Genomic DNA, 22,669 nt, shown 5'->3' on the forward strand with positions numbered 1-22,669 from the left:
TTTCGTGGTAGATTGAATGCAAGAATGGAAAGGAAGAGGGGGTCAAGGGTGAATTCGAGATTTAGGGCCTGGGGAACTGGAAAGGTGTGGTTACTGTCACCTAAGATTTAGGGCCTGGGGAACTGGAAAGGTGTGGTTACTGAAAAAGTTTGGGGTAGAGCATGTTTGGGGGATTAAAGACCAGTTTTGGAGGTATAAGATTTGAGACGTTTTCGTGACGTCCAAGTAGAGATGCTGAGTACACAGTTGGATACACAAGTCTGCAGTTCTGAAGAAAGGTCTAAACTAGAGATACACTTTAATACAATGGAGATATTAAGAACAATTATATGGAAGCGCTATTTTAAAGATAAAATGAAGTAATGCAATTAGCACTCTGTCTTCTCAAAACATTTAATAACTGTTAGCTAAAATAATTACCTGAAATGAAAAAATACCTATAGTTTGTTTTGTTGTTTGCAGTAAAAGTGAAGAAAATGTCACAATTATTTTAATAGTATTTGTGACACAGTAGTTTTAGTTAAGACACCATGACTACAAACATTTACAATAAACCTTTCAGTCTCCTACTTTTCACTCTGATAGGGTACTTGGAACCATATTTTGTAAGGTTTAAGTTAGTTGTCATAGGGTACCTCTTTAATTAGAAGTAATTCTGAACTGTCTAGTTCCATGCAGTTTTATATACATATATGTATAATTATTATTTTATGATTTATCAAACTCAGTTGAAAATTTGCATCACTGATATACATTAGAATTTAAGCATTTGCCCAGGTATTCAAGGAAAAAAATGTACTTGTCTTGTAATTTCCATAGGGGTACTTACTTTCACATCTTCCCTTCACTTTGCAATCGAAAACATGGCAGGGGAAATATTACCTTACTGGTCTTTGAGTTCCCCTTAGCTATCTGCAAGTCCTTAAACAGCCTTTGTGGCTTAACCAAAATTCTCTTCCATCTTCATTCCGCTAACAGATATTGGTCTAAGCATGTACTTATACTAAAAAATGCATGACCACGTTGTCTCTACACATCTATAATTTTATGTTAACACTATCATTATGTAAGCTATACTTTAATTGTAATTATAACAGATTTTATGTCAACACACATCCATTTCTAGTGTTCATCTGGTGTTCAAGGGGAGAGCAGCATGTCGTAAATTTTATCAAAATATAACATCTGAAGAATAGAACAGAGGGTAATTGTGTAATTCTGTATTCACTCTAATTAAGTTCAGTGGAGTTGGCATAATAGAATTAAGATGAAAAAAAAAAAAGACATTGAGGTACCATGGCTCCCTCTCCTAACACACCCTTTTCGTATCTGAGAGCAGAGACTCTGCACCTTTCTGTACAGAAATGGAGACAGGAAGAGGCCAGAGGATGAATGACAGGCACGAATGAGGTGGAACTTTGAAGAGCAACATGGAAATGAAATACTTCTTTTGTATTTGGTAGGTGGGGAAAATGTACCAGCGTGTATGCCTACTGGGACCACGTTTTCCAGAACAGTTAAGCCCAGTGTCAACTATGCTGTCCCACCTTCCTCGTAAGTAGGAACATACTGTTACTTGAATCTTTGCTTCCTGTTTCTTGATACCTGGTTGAGAAGATTATCACAGGAACTGCATCTTGTTAGCAAATACACTGTTTTGAAATGATTGACACTCACTGAAGAGTGGCAACTCCAAGCTTGCTCTCTCTTGATCTTGGACTATTTAAGTCTGGAGTGCAGGAGTGGGTTATGGGGAAAGACCATTGGAATTCTTATGTCTTCAGCATAATGGTTATAGCATAATGGTTAGGAGTGTAGGTGCTGGTTCAAATCTCTGCTTTCCACTTGCTAACCATATGAGCTTGGGCAATTTACCTGATTACCTGAACCTCAATACTCCTGCCTATAAAATGATGTTAATAATATTTCATCCCCATAGACTTGTTTTCAATGTTAAAACGAAGTCACTTACACCAAGCACTTAATACAATGCCTAGAGCATAGTAAAGTCTACTATTATTACTATTACTACTACTATTATTATTATTACTATCACGATGCCAGGTGCTATTTTTCCTATGCCTTATTCCATTATCTTCTGCCCTGTCTCCCCATTTCTGTCTTGTTTCTGTACAAGGGTAGGTTTGTCACAGAGCATTTTCTTTCCCTAGTGTCTGACTCTTAGTCATCAAGGTGACTGGTCCACGACCCGGCGTTCATTGCTGCTCGTTGAAGCAACCCATTTTGAGAAGGGGAGTTGGATATTGATGCCAAGTTGGGTCAAGGAGAGAGAATTTTCTCTCTTCTGCACTCAGAGAGCTAAGTGAAATATTCAGGCCTCAGAAGGAGAATCAGGCAAAGGGCAACATGCTTAATTTCATACCTTAGTGATTAAGAACAAGTCAGACAGGCTGGATTTGAACTCATTTCCGTCATGTACTGACAACGGGATCCTAGATGCTTTTGTAACCCGTCTGAGGCTCAGTCAACATCTGAAAGAGACGAATAACATTATCAGGACCTAGCGTATAGCCTCGTTGTAATAAGTGAGTAAATCCTTTTAAAATGTTCAGCACGTTGTTTGGCATATAAACACTTAATAAAATTTAGCTTCTTTGACGACTACCGCTGCTAATATTATTAAGTAGCTGAGCAGATCCGAGGCCCATTTTTTTCTTAGATTGCACATAATCATTTGGACAACCAGCTCACATTGATCAACCGTTGCTTATATATAAACCCCCATGAACCCAAAGGTGCTTTAACTCTCTCCCAGTCAGAGCCTGTTCTGGGGGCAGAAGCAACACCGGCACTACCCCCGTCATCTTTGCCTTTATTGTCACTACACTCGCCTGCCGTACTGAGCACTTTCTGTTTGCCAGGCACCAAATTTAGCCCTGCGTATGCACTATAGCATATAGCTCTCACACTCAGGTGGGAGACATTATCATCATCCCCAACTTTCAGATAAAGACGCCGAGGTGCTGGAAAGGTAAGAAACTTGACCCACAGCAAGAGATGGAGCCGGAGTATTCAAACCCTTCTCTCTGACCTCAAGAACCCTTAAATATTAGCATACTACTACATCCTGGTAAGAAAATCTGCTTCCAGCCACTCTGGTGAGAGTAGAAGTGATTCTCAGTCCCCACATTCCTCTATTGCCCATGCCACCCTAGCCTCAGGACGAGGGGGGAAAGGAAGTGATCTCTTCAAAGAGCAGCCAAAGGGAACCTACTCCCTTCTGCCTTTTCGTAATCAACTAACCAATATTTTATTTCCTTCTTAAGAGTCCGCACATGTTCCTTTTGGTACTTAGCTTGGCCTTTTAGAATTCTGACATTCTGTACATGACTCATCCACTGTATTTCATGTTAATTTATTGAGGTCAAGTATAGGGTCTTACTCATCCTGAAGTCCAGTTATCCCCTGTCACATCTAACTCTGTTCTTTTCTTCTTGTAGGACATCTGCAGATATTTATTTGAATTTTGTTGAATTGTTCTCATCAATAGTACATTAAAAGTTATACAGAAAGTGCTTTCTTATAAGGAAAACCATCTAAATAGATTTCTAGCTCTTTACTTTTTATAGCACTATTGTAGAGATTATAGATCTCCAGGTAATATTTTTTAGATTGAGTTCTTCATATCATCTTATTTTTACATATAATGATAAATCTGAATTTTCTCTATCAAACCTCCGAGACTTCACTGGCTTGTAACTTAGCTTGTTGATTATGTGTTGTTGACTTTTCCATTTATAATGATATTTGATACTGGTAAGGATGGGGCTGGGTGGGAAGGTACATCTTAGGGCCATAAATTGGTTTTGTAGAGAACTAACATAAAGATCTAAAGTCTCATCATATTTCTGCAGAACTCATGAATCATTTTATTATAATTCCATTCATTCAGGGAGTATAAAACCATTTTCAAATTGTTATTCCTAATTTGTTCATCTTCTCTTCCTTAGTCGTAGTGAGAAGAGAGCAGGCTGAATGGAAGAAAGTCATTATGACCACTGGGGCCACTAGGGTAGGCATCAGTCCCAGAGTTTTGTTTTCATCTCTCCGCTATTAATATTGGCTAATGTCTTGAGTGCTTACTTGGTGCAAATTACTTAGCCGACCATGGCAAATGGATTGTGTCATTTCATCCCCTGATAGTCATACAATTAATGTATGTATTATTATGATATCCCATAATGCATACATGGAACAGAGCCTCAGAAGTAGTTATTTGCTCACGAAAATATGGTAGATGTGGAATTTGGACTCAGGTCTGATAGACTCCTAAGTCACTCCTAGTGATTTTTATCACTAAATTAAAGTTGTATACCTCTGGAGAGTAGATAGTTTCTAAAATCTCCTCAGCTCTAACGTTTTATAATTAAATTTTTGTCTGATGGCTAGCTTAACAGTTAAGATGGGTAGGAAGGAATGCCAGCCTGTTGAATGGAATTTCCCTGAAATAAGCCTGTTTTATGACACCAGTTCACTCATTCATTCACTCAGCATGTATTGAATGTTTGCTCTGTGCAAAGGCATTTTAGGCATCACAGTGGAGTGAGCGCCCCTTCCATAGACTCTCCTGCAGCACTCAGAGAAGTCTTGGACTGGTTTGCCTGTTATGGAATGGGGCTTGGTGATAGAAGCCTGGTTTGTCCTCCACTGATAAAACTAAGACATACTCATATGAGTTTATAGGCATCTTGAAGCCGTGGGATAGTAACACACATGAATCTTACCATTTTTGCCTGGGATTAATGATATAAAGGCTTTGGATTTGGGTATGGAAAATGGGTGCAATTATGGGTGTGTTGGTTCTACATATATATGGACATCACGTGTCATCAGCCTGCAGCTACCTGCCGTTCCTCACTACTCCTTCTTTTCACAAACCAAACAAGTACCATCTTATCTCTCCTGTGGATAAGCTCTTGACAGTGGCACTAGGGCCTCCCTCAATAAGTACATCATTGGCTAAACCAGTGGTTTCTCAGATATGCTCATTGAACAACCCTTAAGGTGGATTGACATTCCACTGCCTAGAATAGAATATGGTTTTCTTTAGAAATCGGGGGGAAAAAATAGGCCACCAGCTGTACTTTCTTTAATTTAAATGGTTTATACATATATATATATATATATATGAACAGTTGTTATATATGTGTATGTATACTCGTTCATGTATATGAATGATTTAAAATTGAAGAGATATATATATATACACACACATATATATGTATGTATATTTAAATTTTGGCTTCTGTTAGCAAGTAGTAAATTAAATTATTAGCAGATCCATACTGCAGGGAAATAACCAATCAGATTTCATTCAATAGCTTGCTTTTTTGTAGATTTATGGTTGTGATTTTATATCTGCAGGTATGTTTGCTGAAGAAAATATTTCTACCACTTTACACAAAATTAAATTCATTGAATACCAATGCGGCATGTCTCAAATGTCTTAATACAGTTTTAATCTTTAATCGCATCAGAAGTATGAAATTAGAAACATACCCCAAAATCATTTGAAGATATAATTACTTTCGTTTCCCTTATACTTTTGAGACTTTTGAAAAATAAGTATTTAGTTGTACTTATCTGTTTCTGTCTCTCTAAGGATAGCAAACACTGAAACACAATTCTTTTTAAAAGTCAATATTAAAAATATATTGTCCAAGATGATCAAAACTAAGGAAGTGGCAAAGAAATTCAAAAGTTTAAACTTTCAAAGGGTGCTTTTTTTGTGAATGTGTAGTACTTGTTCTTCTGAAGGAATTAATCTTCTTAAAAATTTAATTAACTTATTTTTTATTGAAGTATACTTGGTTTACAGCGTTGTGTTAATTACTGCTGTACAGCAAAGTGACTCTGTTCTACATATGTATATACATTGTTTTTCATATTCTTTTCCATTATGGTTTATCACAGGATATTGAATATAGTTCCCTGTGCTATATAGTAGGACCTTGTTGTTTAGCCAATCTATATATACCAGTTTGCATCTGCTAATCCCAAACTCCCAGTTCATCCCTCTCCCACCTGCTTCCCCCTTGGCAGCCACCAGTCTATTCTCTATGTCTCTGATTCTGTTTCTGTTTCATAGATAGGTTCATTTGTGTCATATTTTAGATTCCACATATAAGTGGTATCATGGTATTTGTCTTTCTCTTTCTGGCTTACTTTGCTTAGTATGATAATCTCTAGTTGCATCCATGTTGCTGCTGCAAATGGCATTATTTCATTCTTTTTTTTATGGCTGAGTAGTATTTCATTGTATATATGTACCACATCGTCTTTATCCATTCATCTGTTTGATGGACATTTAGGTTGTTTCCATGTCTTGGCTATTGTGAATATTGCTGCTGTGAAGATCAGGGTGAATGTGTCTTTTTGAATTATAGTTTGGTCTGGATATACGCCCAGGAGTGGGATTGCTGGATCATATGGTAGGTCTATTTTTAGTTTTCTGAGGAACCTCCACACTGTTTTCCACAGTGGCTGCACCAACTTACATTCCCACCAACAGTGTTGTAGGAGGGTTCCCTTTTCTCCACACCCTCTCCAGCATATGTTATTTGTAGACGTTTTAATGATGGCCATTCTGACTGGTGTGAGGTGGTACCTCATGGTAGTTTTGATTTGCATTTCTTTAGTAATTGGCAGTGTTGACCATCTTTTCATGTGCCTATTGGCCATCTGTATTTCTTCTTTGGAGAAATGTCTCTTTAAGTCTTCTGCCTATTTTTTTGATTGGGTTGTTTGTTTTTATTGTCATCAAGTTGTATGAGCTGTTTGTATATTTTGGAAATTAAGCCCTTGCTGGTCGCATCATTTGCAAATATTTTCTCCCATTCTGTAGGTTGTCTTTTCATTTTGTTTATGGTTTCCTTTGCTGTGCAAAAGCTTGTAAGTTTGATTCAGTCCCCTTTGTTTATTTTCATTTTTATTTCTATTGTCTTGGGAGACTGACCTAAGAAAACATTGGTATGATTTATGTCAGAGAATATTTTGCCTGTGTTCTCTTCTAGAAGTTTTATGGTGTCATGTCTTATGTTTAAGTCTCTAAGACGTTTTGAGTTTATTTTCGTGTATGGTGAAAGGATGTGTTCTAACTTCACTGGTTTATATAAGGCTATCCAACTTTACCACACCACTTGCGGAAGAGCCTGTCTCTTTCCCATTATATATTCTTGCCTCCTTTGTCAAAGATTAGTTGTCAAAGATTAACTGAGGTGTGTGGGTTTATTCCTGGGCTCTGTATTCTGTTCCATTGATCCATCTTTCTGTTTTTGTGCCAATACCATGCTGTTTTGATTACCGTGACTTTGGAGTACTGTCTGAGTCTGGGGTGGCTATGCCTCCAACGTTGTTCTTTTTCTTCAGGATTGCTTTGGCAATTCTGGGTCTTTTATGGTTCTGTATGAATTTTAGGATTATTTGTTCTAATTGCGTGAAAAATGTCATGGATGATTTGATAGGGATCGCATTAAATCTGTAGATTGCTTTGGGTAGTATGAGCATTTTAACAATATTAATTCCTCCAACCCAAGAACATGAGATGTCTTTCCATTTCTTTGAATCATCTTCCCTTTCCTTTATTAATGTCTTACAGTTCTCAGCATATAAGTCTTTTGCCTTCTTGGTGAGGTTTATTCCTAAGTATTTTATTTTTGGGGTTGTGATTTTAAAAGGCATTGTTTTTTTTACATTCCCTTTCCGATATTTCATTGTTGGTATAAAGAAATGCAACCAATTTCTGTATGTTAATCTTGTATTCTGCTACCTTGCTGAATTCGTTTATCAGTTGTAGTAGTTTTCATGTAGCGTCTTTAGGGTTTTCTATATATAGTATCGTATCATCTGCATCTAATGACAATTTTACCTCTTCCTGAAGGAATTAATCTTGAAGTTCTACTAAGACTTTTGGGATACCTGTTTTAATGAGCCACTACTTCCTGCCTGAGATTGCACTATGCACCAGAGATTCTAGAATTAGCATAATAAAACGAATAATGCAAACAACAGCAACAAATCTTCACAAACCTTCCTTGCAAGGAAGTAAAGTCCACTGGAAGAACAGACAAGTGAAACACACATTCAAAATGGCAGTGATTCTCAAACATTTATGTGCTGAAAAATCATGACAAGCATGATAACCAGGGCAATTACTAGAGCCCTTCTCCAGCTGGTCCGGTGTAAGGTCCTGTAACTCTATTTTTGGTGAATGCCTCCAGGAGAGTCTGAGACAGATGTTCTCAGTTGTCGTCGACCTTTAGTGTGCATCAGATTTGCCTGAGAATATTGTTAAAACACAGATTGCTGGGCTCCAGTGCCAGAGTTCTAACCAGTTCCCAGGTGTGGCTGATATTGCTGGCCCAGGGACCACATTTTGAGAACCACCTTTCAAAACTCTGCAGTATGCGGTTGTGTGTGTTGTGAATGAGACGGGCCCAGAGAACCAAAGGAGGGCAAAGGGACTCTGCCCTAAATTAGTCAAAGGTAACAATAGCAGCTAGAATTGATTGACCCAAGAAAAAATTATAAGAACTTCACCTGCATTTGCTCATTTAATCCTTTCAGTAAGGTACATAGGTGCTACTTAGTGTTCCTCTTTTACAGGGGTGTCCAGAGAAGGTAACTACTTTGCCCACATCCTAAACTGGTAAGTAACAGATTAAGAATTCAAGTCTAGGAAGTCTGATTCCAGAGCCCACACCTCTACCCTTTCTGCCTGTAGAGAGGAGTAAAGGGTTGTCAGTGAAGCCTTCCTGGGGGCCCTGGCCTCTGAGTGTAGATAGAAGGATGAGTGGACATAAAGATCATTATTTGTGTGTGGTGGGGGTAGGGGAGGAAGTATGAGGGCTTCCAGAAGAGCCCGCCCTCCCCATACATCTGCTATAAGCAAGTCTGATGATCAGGAGTCCGGAACATGAGTATGACTATGGGATACTGAGAAGGGTTCTAGAACCCTGAGGTGAGAGTTCTGGATCAGTTAGTAGGTAACAGAAAGTGAATGAGTGATTTACCTTACTTTCCACGGGTAGCAGGAAGTTTGGAGATAGACCCTCTAGCGTTAGTCCAGCTGCTGAAGGGCATCACCAGGGGACTGGGTTGCTTCGCTCTTCCAGCTTCCACATCTCTAGCATGTCCACATAGCTTCAAAGTGACCCCAGAATCTCCAATAGTATTCCAACAATTTGGGCAGGAAGAAAGAAAAGGAAAAAAAAAAGCAATTAAGTAAGAAAAAAAAGGCAGTGTCTAACTCAGAGAGCAAATATTTTACCACAGATGGTCAACAGACTTGCACTTAGATCTCATCAGCTCGGATTTTAAACTGGCCACCTTAGCCATAAGGATAATGGGGTCTCCTAAACCAGGGCTCTGATAGTAAGGAATAAGGAGAGAGTGGTACTGCTTAGCAGTGCCTGCTGTCCCAAACAAATATTATCCCCAAACTATTTTTTTTTATCCTATATTTTACTTTAAAGAATGGAGGTGAAACATTATGTATCTGTAAATAGCCTTTTAGAAAGGGTACAATTATATAGTTATACAACCCCCTGGAGGGCTCCTTTCTTCTAAAATCTCTTTAAAAACTGTTCAACGTTAAGGACATTTTTATCTTAATTTAGTAACTTGCAGTCGATTATCTTGGAATGACATCCTCTCTCTGCAGATGTTCTGTCAGGCTTTAGAAAATTCTAGAAGTGGACAGAGAAGTGTTATGGTACATGTATTTGCAATATGCACGTCTTTGAAATGAAATCCATTTAGGGACCAAAAGGCATTTCATGTCTTTGCTATACATTTTCACATATTTGCCTTTCCAGAATTCCTTTGAGCAAATCTGTTCAATGTAACCCATCCGTTTCTCCCATCTGAATTCTTTATTACTAAACATTCTTCAGTATGCTCTCACTCCCCTCTGTCAAAGGCGTTTCTCTGGGTCCTCACCCTTCTCATCTCATATGTGAATGCGTATCTTAAACTGAAGCAACAGTCTGCTATGACTTCTCCATAGCTTGAAGAACCCGTCTTTGTGGGGAAAAAAGTAGACTTACTAACTTAAAAGGTAAAATGCGCGCAATGTTTCTGAGAATTAAAAACTAAGATAAAAACATAAGCAATGGAAAAAACTTACAGTGGATCCTTTGCAAAGACTTTATTTTACAGAGAAGGCAACTGAGGTTTAAAGAAAAAATGCGTTAGTTAAACACTAAATAATAAACCTTAAACCTCAGTGGAGCAACACATGGACAGTTCATTTCTCACTCACTCAGGAGTGTAGTATGGACTTTGGTGGTCTGAGGGTCAGTTTTCTGCTCAGTTATTCAGGGACCCACCACCTTCATCAAGTGGCTCTACGTTTGTCCTAAAAAGGAAAGGAGAGAGGAAGCTGCAGGCTACAATTATCAACTCGTTATCCTTCAGACATAAACTCTTCAGGTCACCTCTGGTCACATTCTTTGGGATAGAACCATACCCAGATGCGAGCGGAGATGGAGAATGTTGCTCCTATCTTGGTCCTAGTGATGCCTCTACAGGCTGGAGGAGCTAATTAAAGTGTAGTCAACAGCTCGTTGTTTCTGCCACAATGAGTGATTAGCCTAAGACTGTGGATTAATTATGTGTGTGTGTCACATATACATATAATACACACAAACATATATATGTGTGTGTATATATACATTTTTTAGCATGAGTTGACACATGGGGCTTCTGCCGTATCAAAAGAGTACAAACTGCCTCTTGTTGCTTTTTCTTAATTGAAGTTGACTACTACTATCTATTTCCCTTCATTTTGCTACCTCCCCCCCGCCTTTCAGTATTATATGAAAATTCTGAAAGAAAGAATTTCAAAGTTTCCAGTGCTTTTAAAGGTAATAGAATACTCAGACCTTAACAATTTTCCTGTGTGAAACTTTTGCCAGACTAAAATAGTTAACTTATGAAAAGTAAATTTAGATTGATACAAAAGAGAAAATAAGCTGATTTTTTTTTTTTTTACACAAATGCCCTGAGCCAGGGTGGAAAATAAATGGAAAACTGGAGGAATTTAGATCCTTTTGTTGTAAATTTAAATATTTTTAATTGTAAAAATAATACAGGCTCATTGCAGAAACTCCAAAATTGAAAGGACTTAAAGAAAAAAGGAAAAATAACTCAAAATCCCATTTCTGATAAATCATCTCTGTAACATTTTTGAGGGTATCTTTGGAAACTTTTTTGTGACGGGGTGCATATAAATACAATGCAAGTATAAAATACCTTTAATTATTATATCAAACTACAAAACAGTTCTATAACATTTTTATTTAGTAATATAAGTATGATTACTCATCACCTAATAAAAATCTGCAGCATCATCTTTAATGGTTGAACAGCATTCTATTTATTTAACCAGTCCCTACTGTTCAACATTTAGATTATTCCTGTTTTGCTTTGCTAAACAATGAGACAAGCATCCTTGTTCATATGTCTTTGAGCATTTGTTTATTTCCTTAGAATGGACTTCTAGAACTTGAATGGCTGGTTGTCAGTTCTGGTACATACTGACATATTGTCTTCCAGAAAGGTTACCGTGCTTTTTATTTCTACCAAGAATTTAACATCCAGTGTGGTTTCTTACACACACTCATCAGTACCAGTATTATCAATATCAATACCAGTATTATCAAGTTTTTTAAAACTTTGTCATTCTAGTCAGTAAAATATGACACCTGAATTATTTTATTTGTATTTCTTTGATTAATAATAGCAAGGTTGAACATATTTTCCTATCTTTATTGGCTGTTAATACTTTTTAGTTTGTGACTTTATGACATCCATTTTTCATCGATGTATGACCACCTTTTATATATCAATGTGTTTATTTTGTTGTTTGTTGTAAATGCAATTTTTTTCTCTTCATTTATTAATTTTTATTTTGTGTGTGTTGAACTGCTTTAATACTGTCAAGTCCATTCAAAAACCCTTTAATGAACACAACAAATGTGGAAAATCAGTCATTCTCCTGCATTTTGTAATCAATTTATTTCCTTTTGGGCAGTACGGAAATGTAAGTTCTTATTTCATCTTATGGTTGGAAAGAATCTATTCCCTCGGAAAGGGATTAGAGTCTCCATGATGCAGTAATGGGAGATTTTATAGGGTAGGCAGGGTCTACAGAAGAAAAAACCCTAAATCACACTCCATTGGTGGTTGCCTTATTTATAAAAATGGCATTTGAGGTTGTGTGACTGCCATCAGGTAAGCAAAATTAATTTTTAGCATGAAGTACTCCTATCAGCAAGAACAGCCTAGGATAGGCTAGCAGTAAGAAGTGAGGGGTTATGGGATTGGGGCATAGCCTCTGTTTCCTCCAATGCAGCTGGAAATTTAAACTCTGGGGCTCCTGCTTGATCCAATCAGCCCAGCTAGTATGTGTTGCCAGGTAGGGTGAGTAGACTCAGAAGTACAAGAGCTCATCCTTGGTCCCCTCTGGAAATGAGCAGAGAATACTATGTCAAGCAGAGGTGATCAGTCCGTGGTCTGGAGACTTGGATCTCCTCACATAGTCCTTAAAGTCAGGGTGAGACAAAATGCCAATACAAATCATATTGATGACAGTATCAATGAGGTGACATTGAGTCCTTTGACCCAACGTGTGTCTGCAGTGTGCCATCCATTAGTAAATGGGCAAAGCCATTTGACAGATCTATCTGATACAATGAATGAATCTGACACTCATATTTTGAAAAACTGAAACTGTATCCATTTGTCAAGAACAGTGGCTACTTGTTCTGCTTTATTCCCCCTGGTAGAACTAGGTGACATTGCAGGCAGTAAGACGTTCCGGCATTTCACCCTGGAGTAGCCCCAAAACTGAAGAAGCTGTCTTATCAGTAGTTAGCTCCTTGTCACCAAGAATATTAAAGTAGATTTGTATGATTAGCAAATTAAAGAGACTGTAGTGCCTACCACTACTGTATTCACTAAGGCACCCAAGTTATTCTAAAGAAATCCTAATAATACATTAGGACCGTTTTGAATATTTTTATTTGATTAGCTGTAATCTTCTAGTTACAACATCCATCACCATTTTGACCACTGAAACTTGGCCTTCTTTTCTTACAGCCTAGCCCTGTGGTCTTGGGCTAATCACTAACCCGCTTAGATACAATTTTCTTCTCTATGAAATAGAAACAATATTATATGCTTTGAAGGACTGCAGGAAGATGAGCTGTAATGTTTATCAAGTGCCTAGTAAGTAGCCTGGCCCATAATAAATACTTGGCTAATTGTAGATGTTAGTTTCATTTTTAGTTTCATTTCCAAACATTGCTCTTTACTTTTGGAACTCTAAAATTTGTTTTGAGAGTGGAGGACTTGTTGTTTGGATTCCTCCAACACTCTCTGTATATTCTGTACTTCTATCCCTACATCATTTATATTAATGGAATAAATGATCTTTGGTCTGGTGATTCCAAGGTGACGAGGAGCTAAGTGGAGGTTCAGTATACACCTGGAAGTATGGATTTTCATGCCCAGTGCAAATGTGGGAAAGGCATTATTCCCACATTATAAAGGGGGTAAAGACCTCCAACTTGAGGAGACTCTGGGTTGAGAGATGAGAGATTTACAGGTACTGTGTTTATCCTACAGGGTACCACAGGGGCTTTTATGTTCTGTAGCAAGAATTTGCACCTTATACCCTTGTAGTTAGAAGCAAAGCATACCACATAACTAATATCTAGTAAGCATTAGAGTTAGAATAAATACCATTTATTTAACGTTTCCTTTGTGTTAAGCATTTTACAGTTACAACATATGGATGGATACTATATTGTAATGGTTAAAAGTGTAGTTTTTTGAGCTGGATAATCCTGGATTGGAGTCTCATCTTTATTACCTCTTTTTTTTTCTGTTTTATTGAGGTATAATTGACAAAATTGTAAGATAGTCAAAGAGTATATCATGATGATTTGATACACATATCTGTTGTAAAAGGATCCTTCCCATCAGGTTAATTAATACATCTAACAGCTCATGACACCTTTTTCCTTTTTTTCTTTTTTTGGTGAGAACACTTAAGTTCTATTCTCTCAGAAAATGTTAGTTATACAATACAGTATTATTGACTGTAGTAACTATGTTATACAGTAGATCCTCAGACCTTATTCATCCTGCAGCTGAAAGTTTGTACCCTTTTACCAGTCTTCCCCTCTTTTCCCCACCCACGCCCCAGCCCCTGGCAACCAGTTTTCTACTCTGTTTCTATGAGTGTGGCTTTTTTTCTTTTTAGATTCCATATATAAATGATATCATTCGTATTTATCCTGTCTGGCTTATTTCGTCAGCATAATGTACTCCTGTTTCATCTATATTGTCACAAATGAAAGGATTTCCTTCATTTTTTTTAAGGCTGAATAATATTCCATTACCTCTTAAATGAGTGACTTTTGGTACATTGTTTACACTTTCTAAGCCTCAGGGTTTCTTTTCTTCTGTAAAAAAAAAAAAAATATATATATATATATATATATATATATATACACTAACAGGTTACTTTCTGATATGTGGAATGTTTGTTGAATCAACAAATAATTAGTTGAGATCATAAATGTGACACTTAGCACTGTATTAACATTTATTAATACTCTCCCTGTTAATTTCTACAATAAATTGTATAATAAGTAACAATAATAATAGTACTACTAGTAGTTTTAGAAAATGCATAGGATGTGCCAGGCATCATATACTGTACTACCCTCCTTCATGTGTACCACAAGTTACATGTGGATATCATCTTCCACGTTGTTTCCTTTAAAGAAAATTGAAGCTCGGCAAGATTAAGTAGCTTGCTCCAGATGTGAACTCAGGTCTGAATCACTCCACATATAGGTTCTTAATGACTCCATGTCTTTAATTCCACATCTGCATTTGTTTGTTGTTGTTGTTTTTAACTTTCCAAGCATCTGATCTGAAATTCCTTTCTCTTTGGGGAATTTTCCACTTTGTGGGTCTTGGTGAGAAACAGAGCCTTCCTCTCGTTATACAAGCTGAACATGTCAGATACACTGTTTACTCACATGCTCAGTCTCCCTTACAGATGGAAAACAGTCGGGCGACCTCAAGTTGGCCACCTGCACCCCTCTCTTGGATTTTGAATTACAAATAAATGATGTAAAGAAACAAGGCCAGCAGTGCTGGGTCAACCTTCTGTTTCCTGTTCCTGCTTGGTAGCAAGGCCAGCTAGGACTTATAACATCACTTTGGGCTGATCCTATAATTGCAATAGCATAGCCTTGGCTTTTGGTTGTTTAGTCTGCTTCTAGTTACTGAGACCTAACCATAAACTTCCAAAAGTTTCCTTTTCTGCTCAAATTAGCCATATCTCGGTTCCTGATGATTACAAATAAGACCTTTCCTGATATACAATGGTGACCTACTTATCCAGGCAGATGTAACATCGTCCTGGCAGGGACAGAGGGCAGGCAAGGTCCTTGAACAGGTGAACAAGAAGAAAAAGCCCTAAGAAGGAAGAATTGAAGCCAGTTCTGCTTGTGTTATAATTCTACCCTCAGCTGCCTCTGTTTCACAGACCACATGCTAAGGACCATGTCCCTTCGCCTGTAACAGACGAGCAAAGTAGACCCAGGCCTTCCGACCCAGAGACCAGCTGAGCTGTACCGTGGACAATCTAGGATGTGAAAGACTTCACTCAATGTCTTTGTCACTTGACACATTGTTCGTCTCTTTGGGAAGTAGCTTCTTTGTGTGACAAGAATATGCTAAACCAACACTTAAGTGGACAGAGGTGAAAGATGCCAAAATTAGCTACAGAAAAAAAGGCGTAAAGACTTGTATTTTCTGTTATTTGAAGGTGTTAAGACCCCACATAGAATATGAGTCCTTTAAAGGAAAGTTGTGAATGGCCCAGGGAATGTTGCATTTCCATGTGGCAATATGTTCTTGATCGGTCGTGATGATGATGATGGTAGCATCAGTAGCATTTATCAGTGTTTCCTGGGTGAGAGGCACTTTATCCTAATGACCTTTTATCCCCATGATGACCCTGTGAAGTAGGAAATACTGTTGCAGCATCTTCAGGGTTTTTCTTTTTCTTTTTTTTTTCATCAGGAATTTACCCTAGATCACAGTTGGGTGGTAGAACGACCAGAACTGGACACTAGGCTTTCCTGAATTCCCAGAGTGTGACCTTAGCAGTTGTATTGCCTGATGCAGAGCCATGTAAATGTTGCCAAAGCAATGAAACCTGTACCTATTTCTAAGAGATTCTAACTCAGAAGCTCTGGGGTTAAGTGCAGAGCAGTTGAGTGTGGTTGTCTTTACAGACAGTAGACAACTTAAGAGAAGTTGTTTAAAAGTATATTTGCGTATTGCACTACACTGTCACATCTGTGACTGGTTAGCTATTGAGTAACTAACACAAATCCCAATCCCATCTCTAATCTCATTCATCTCTTGTATGATATTTGACCTAATTGAGGCAGTTTTTTTTTTTTGTTCTTTCCCACAAACACACATCGAACATCCAAAACATGCTTACCATTTGTGAGCATATCCTCTTAGTTATTTAGGAGTTGAGTAAGAGTGAGAGAGAAGGGCTTCCCTGGTGGCGCAGTGGTTGAGTGTTCTGCCTGCCGATGCAGGGGACGCGGGTTCGTGCCCCGTTCCGGGAAGATCCCACATGCCGCGGAGCGGCTGGGCCCGTGAGCCATGGCCACTGAGCTTGCGCGTCCGGAGCCTGTGCTCCGCAACGGGAGAGGCCACAACAGTGAGAGGCCCGCGGACCACAAAAAAAAAAAAAAAAAAGAGTGAGAGAGAAAAAGACACATAAATATGAAATACGGTCATCATTTTTTTAATATCCTTTATGTTGTTAATCCCTCTTAGCATTTACTGCCATTCACTCATTTGTATTATTTGGGGTATAGCAGTTTATTCACACAGCATTTTTACATATGGCTTATCATTTGTATTCTATTTTAATAACACTAATAATTATAGACTATTGACAAACTCATCAGACCCTACATATTCATTTCAAAATCATGAAAATAAGGTGGAAAATGAGGTGTAAAGTGGAAAATCTATGTGTATGTTTTCATTGGTGGAATGAGGAGCTACCTGAATATCACTCCTTTAGCTTTTCCTTCAAATGGTGCACTTTTTCCTCCATGCATAGGAGTCCCTTCCATTAGGTAAACAGTAGTCTTGAGGGCAAACCTCAGAAGTAGAAACAGGAGAACTTTTCAGTTATGGTAAAATCAAACATATTTTTCTTCAGTAGTGAAACAAAAATTCTTCATGAGAAGTTCAACCACCGTGAGTTCCATGGTGAAAAACTTTCCACTTATAGATGCAACTTCCCCCAGAATTCTGAGAAATGTCGGTAGTAGAGAGGGGTGTTGCATACACCTGTTTCACTTCCCTCTGACTTTTCCTTCTCCTTTCTCTATTGACATTAAAATCTATAGTGAAAGCACATAGTAAGCAGTCTAGGACAATTGATAAGACATTTGATCTAAATCTCCACAGTCTGTTTTAGATGGGGGTGCTGTGAGAGTCACAGGAGGGGAAAAAGTCTAGAATTATTCTTATGTGATCAATGCACTAAAATAACAAAAGCAAATCTTATTTCTAGCGAATAAAATCACATTGCTTATATGATGTCATACTATGGCAGAAAAGAAATATATGCGTCTATTTTCTTCTATATTAAAACTGCTAAGGAGTGGGGACCAATGAACTAAATCAATTGTTTAGGGTTCAAGTTGTAGTTTTTAGTAGCCATCCTTCTTAGCAAGTTTTCAGAAGCAAATGTAGTTTGTTTACTATCACCACTAAATGTGCAATTGTGTAGATTTGTGGAAAAAAGTATTATCAAATATATATACTTCAAAATGATTTGTGTAAATTTATCTATTCATATTATTATTCTCCCCAAGTAAATCAAAATCTACTATATACTGTGTTTTTCTTCCATAGCTTAAAAGGGGAATGTATGTTGAAACTTATTCAAATATTTATTCGGTGTCTACTAAGTGCCAGGCACTCTACTAGGCAGTAGAGATGTTGTATTAGAGGTGGAAAATGTCCTTGACTTCCAGAACTGATACCCTTGTAAGAGAAATACTGGGTCAAACTAAGTCAACAGTTTCTTTGCTACAGAGCTTTTTACGAGTCTTGTGAATTATGAGTCTCTGATAAGGAGATGTAGTGGACAACAGATCCCAAATTTATTTGAAATCTTTTCCTTCATGGACTGTCTCATAGGATTTATGATCCACTGAACACACCTTGAGAGACACTAGTATTCTGCAGTGGTTAGTTAATTGTTTTCTATTAAACAACTATATACTGAATCCATGATATTATTATCTGGATTTTTTTGGAGGATACAGTGATGTACATGGCCACTGTGATGATAAGGGGTCCAGTTTAGTTAAGAAGAGAAACCACAGGAGCTGTAACTTAATGTAACAAAGAAATACACATATACATATATTTATATGTAAATTACTATTTATATAGTATACAGTGTCTTCTGAAGAAGATAGAGTTGTTTGTAACTTGGGATCTCACAGGAGGTTTCACAGAGAAGGTAGACCCTGAGCTGGGCAGAATTTCAGTAAGTTAATTTGGTTCTGACCATACGATAAAATCAGGTATCTGCACTGGTCAATCTGACCTTGATGGACCAGCATTCCATTTGCAGGGAATAGTGTGATCAAACATGCAGTGGTGGAGATTGCCAGATTGTAATATTCCAGTACCTGGAAAGTGTTGGAACATCTGCTTTCTCCACGGTCTAGAAAAGTGAATCTCGAGTGAAATGCAAGTATAATGGAGGCCAGTGCTCTTTGCTTTGTACACTGCTCTGATTCTACAGCATGCAACAATGTAGTGATCTGTTTCAGATTGTCATTATTCGAGAGGGTTCTTAGTAACAGGAGTGGAAAAGGAAGACCTCTCTTCCTGTGTTTCTGCCCTATGCTCTTAAGCCAGAAAAGGTACCAACATCACTGACCTGACCTTGTCTCAGGTATCTATCAGGATCTACTAGAATCATTCTAGTGAAAGGTAACTAGACGTCCAAAGGACTTAAAAGATACACTATAACCTTTGTATACTTTATATACCTGGTGAAACAAAAATGTCACCTGAGTGGTCCCCTTCCCTAGAAATACCGGTATGTTTTTCCAGTGCATGGCAGAACTTTGCAGGTAAAACTGGGATAAAGGTGAAGAACAGTCTTAAAATTCTAGTCCTTGAACAGCACCCTAACACACAACAGGTTTTCAATAATCTTAGCAACAGTATTCACAAATAATGACCATCAGCGTAACTGCTCTTTTGTGCCAAAATACATTACCATATTACTTTTTTTTCCTTCAGCTTTACAACTTGGGTTCTATTATTGTTTCCATTTTACAGATTAGGAAAGTGAGGCTCAGAGATGCTAAGTCACTTGGGCAAGGTCACAGAGCTTGTAGGAGATAAACCTGCACCCTTACTGTTGGATCCTACAAAGCAGACCATAATTTAAGTCCTTCAAAATATACCTCAGAACATTTGAGTAAATTAATGAATAAATCCTCCTAGTCAGACTGACCAGATCATTATATTAGGTTCAGCTATAAGTGGAGGAAAGTCATAATCATAGTTGGACAGTTAATACAGTAATTTACTTGCTTTGAATTTTCTAAATGATGTTTAGCTGGTAGTTTCATGATGATAACCATCGAATAAAAACAGGCATATTGTGGTGTTTGGAATAAGATCTCATATTGAGTAAAATACATATTGATTCCTAGACCTATATGATGTGAGTAACAGATGACATTGAGATGTCATCTAGAAGTACTCCTGTGCAGTTCATCATGTCAACCCAGCTAATAATTTTAGAATGTTCAGAGTGAATAATATATGCAACCATAAAGCATATTTCTAATCAATGCAAATAATATTTTTCCTATGCTAAACCCAGAGTTAAGTTATAACATGCATCATAAGATTAATGGGCCATTTTTTCTTCATCACTTTGCTAAATGACTTAGTCTGGAAACCATTCAGAAGGTTGCGAATTGGAGCTGAGCAGTAGTAGTGAGACTGTGCCTCTGATGATGAAACTATTTCCACCCCGACCCCTACCGCTCCCTTCTTGGGAAAGAAGGCAACATTTCTCCTAGAAAAAGTCACAGGTTCATAAGCTGGCTTGTATAATACGTTTGGAGGAATAGTGTGTCTTTTAAGCAGGGCCTATCTCGGCATATAAAATAATTTTTACCTACCATTTAATGAAATTAACACTCACTTTGAGGCTAGGTCTTTTGCCATTTGACTCCTGGATCACGTCTATGGATATATTTTTTTCTTGAGACGAAGTGTGAACCCAACATAGTATCCATCATTCAGTCTATCTAGCTGATGTATATCATCTGAAGCACAAGCTCCCTGAGGCCAGGCACTTTATCTGCTCTATCAGTGTAGCCCTGATGCCTAGTGTCTAGCTTTTGGAGATTCTTAATAAACGTTTGTACTGAATAAGGTATGTATATGGTCAACAAAAGTTGGCTTCCCATTTTACAGTCAAGAGTATCCTACTCATGGTCTGTGAACACTGGATAGCAGAATCTTACTATGTTATTTTTCTGTTCCCTTTGCAAGTTTCCTGAAAGGGCATTCCTGTCCTTAGAATGTCCATCTCCTCCCATCTTCCTGGAGAATAACTCTTCTTTCTTAAATACTTAGCCCCATTATTGACTCTTTAAGATTGAATGTATTACCTCCTTACAAACAGGAAAATGCAGTGCTTTTTTTTTTTTTCGACAATTTATCACCAGAAAATTATTCTAACACCTGAAATTCTGGACCTAAAATGCCTGGACTAGTGGTTCTCAAAGTCTGGTACCCAGACCAGCACATCAGCTGCACGTAGGAATTTTTAGAAGTGAAAGTCTTGGGCCCTGCTCCAGACCTACAGACTCGGACACTCTGGGGGTGGGGCCCACTACCTGTTTCAGCAAGCTCTCTTGGTGATGCTGATGCATACTCAAGTTTGAGACCCACTGCTTAGACCTAGAACTTAAGGTTTAGGCGTTGGACAGATCTGAGTCCTAAACACTACTGAGACACTGGAGTGACCATGAGCAAGTTACTTCTGGGAACCTCTTAGCATCTGTGTGCCTTGCTTAGCTAATAGTGATTTAAGTTAATTAGAATAATGCACACGGTGTACTCAAGAGAGTAACCAAAGCATGCTTTATGTTCCGTAAATTCTAGCTGTTTACCATTATTATCAGTCAGAGCTTACTGACACATCCTGAAGACATTCTTCTAATAAGTGTAATAATGTGGTTTGTAAAATTAACAGCTTAGAAGAGCATATTACGAAGTTCATCAGACAGGGTCTCAGCAGGAAATCAGGGGTGCATCAATAAGGATATATTGAGCCCAGGGGTGCATCAATAAGGGTATATTGAGCCCAATGTAGAGAATCAAGAGATAGTGTAGTGTCCTGTGTTCAGTAAAAGTGTGGCTACTTTACAGGAGATGAAAGAGAAAGGAAGCCTTGCTGGAGAGAGAGTCCTCTCCAAAGATGCTGTGATGCCCCACAGAGAAGCACTATTCGTTAGTTGGGGGATGCAGCCAACTCCCAGCAATTTGGCAAGAATTAATACCCTAACTTCACTCCCCTCCTTCATTCCCTACAATCTTCTATTGGTTCTCTTCATTGGTGAGCCAAACAGAAGGCAGAGCAAGGACACTTACTAGGATAGGCCATGCAAGCCATCCACCTAGAGTTGGGTGGAGAAAGGATGTGGAAGGGCAAATAGGACATATTTCCCGCAGGTGGTGAGCGAGCTGTAAAATCACTCGCCCTTCTAACATCATTGCCATTGCAGGAGCACGGAGGAGCAAGTGGTTAGTTCTGACTTGGCAGATCCAGGAGACTGCAGGACAGAACTGGTATATGAGTTGGGCTTTAAAGGTAGATTTGAATTTTAATGGAGAGTATGGAGTAAGAAATGGTGAAGAACCAAAGGAAAGGGAGATTCATTGCAAATGGAGAAAAGAAAAGTGGCATAAAGACAAGAGAAGTCAAGACTTATGGAAGAGATAGCAAATACTCTGCGTGTGACTGGAGCAGAGAATGGGTAGACGAAGGCTGGAAGTTAAGATGAAGTCATCCTTGAATAACATTAAAGTTTCCTCCTTTAACCTCAATTTCCACCTTCTACTCCCTTCACTAACATTGGAAAATTAAAAGTGAATTTGACTGGGTTGGTGGCAACGGCAGTATGAAGCAAAGAGAGGAGAATAAGAGTAAAAAATTTAGTAGTACCTTGGTGAAGCTGGGTGAATGATGGGTGGTGATGTCACGTCAAAGCATGGGCAAGTGATTGTGACAAATATAGGCTTATTTCTTGACTATATGACTTCAGTTAAGGTACTTAAGCCCTCTAGGCTGCAGTCTCCCAACCTGTAAAATGGGGATAAAACCTCGCTTCCTCCAAGGTTTCTGTGAGGATCTAATGAGAAATGGAAGTAAGAGTTGAGTCCAGTAATCTGTTTTTAATACATATAAACTAATGTGAGGATAAGGGTAAGAATACTTGCTATCATTTATTGAATACTTATTATGTGTCCAATA

General features: G+C 38.1%; 1 protein-coding gene across 31 annotated transcripts in view; it reads left to right on the forward strand.

The window, feature by feature from the left end:
* Positions 1–22,669, forward strand: part of LOC117199207 (uncharacterized) — a 1,082,321-nt gene that overhangs the window by 5,632 nt on the left and 1,054,020 nt on the right. For 19 of the 31 annotated variants that reach the window (XR_007470924.1, XR_007470928.1, XR_007470935.1 and 16 more), the window contains one exon: positions 1,464–1,554. Coding sequence is in view for 3 of the 31 variants with exons in the window: in XM_049696156.1 (XP_049552113.1) it covers positions 1,464–1,554; positions 8,626–8,668 (134 nt within the window). In the remaining 28 variants the exon portion in view is untranslated. Of the gene's footprint in view, positions 1–1,463; positions 1,555–3,461; positions 3,511–3,971; positions 4,305–8,625; positions 8,669–13,122; positions 14,321–15,097; positions 15,119–22,669 lie in introns of those variants that run through there. The other 12 variants (XR_007470920.1, XR_007470919.1, XR_007470918.1 and 9 more) reach the window with 6 other exon arrangements.

The sequence above is a fragment of the Orcinus orca genome, chromosome 13 (genome assembly GCF_937001465.1).
Source record: "Orcinus orca chromosome 13, mOrcOrc1.1, whole genome shotgun sequence".
Classification (NCBI taxonomy): Eukaryota; Metazoa; Chordata; class Mammalia; order Artiodactyla; family Delphinidae; genus Orcinus; species Orcinus orca.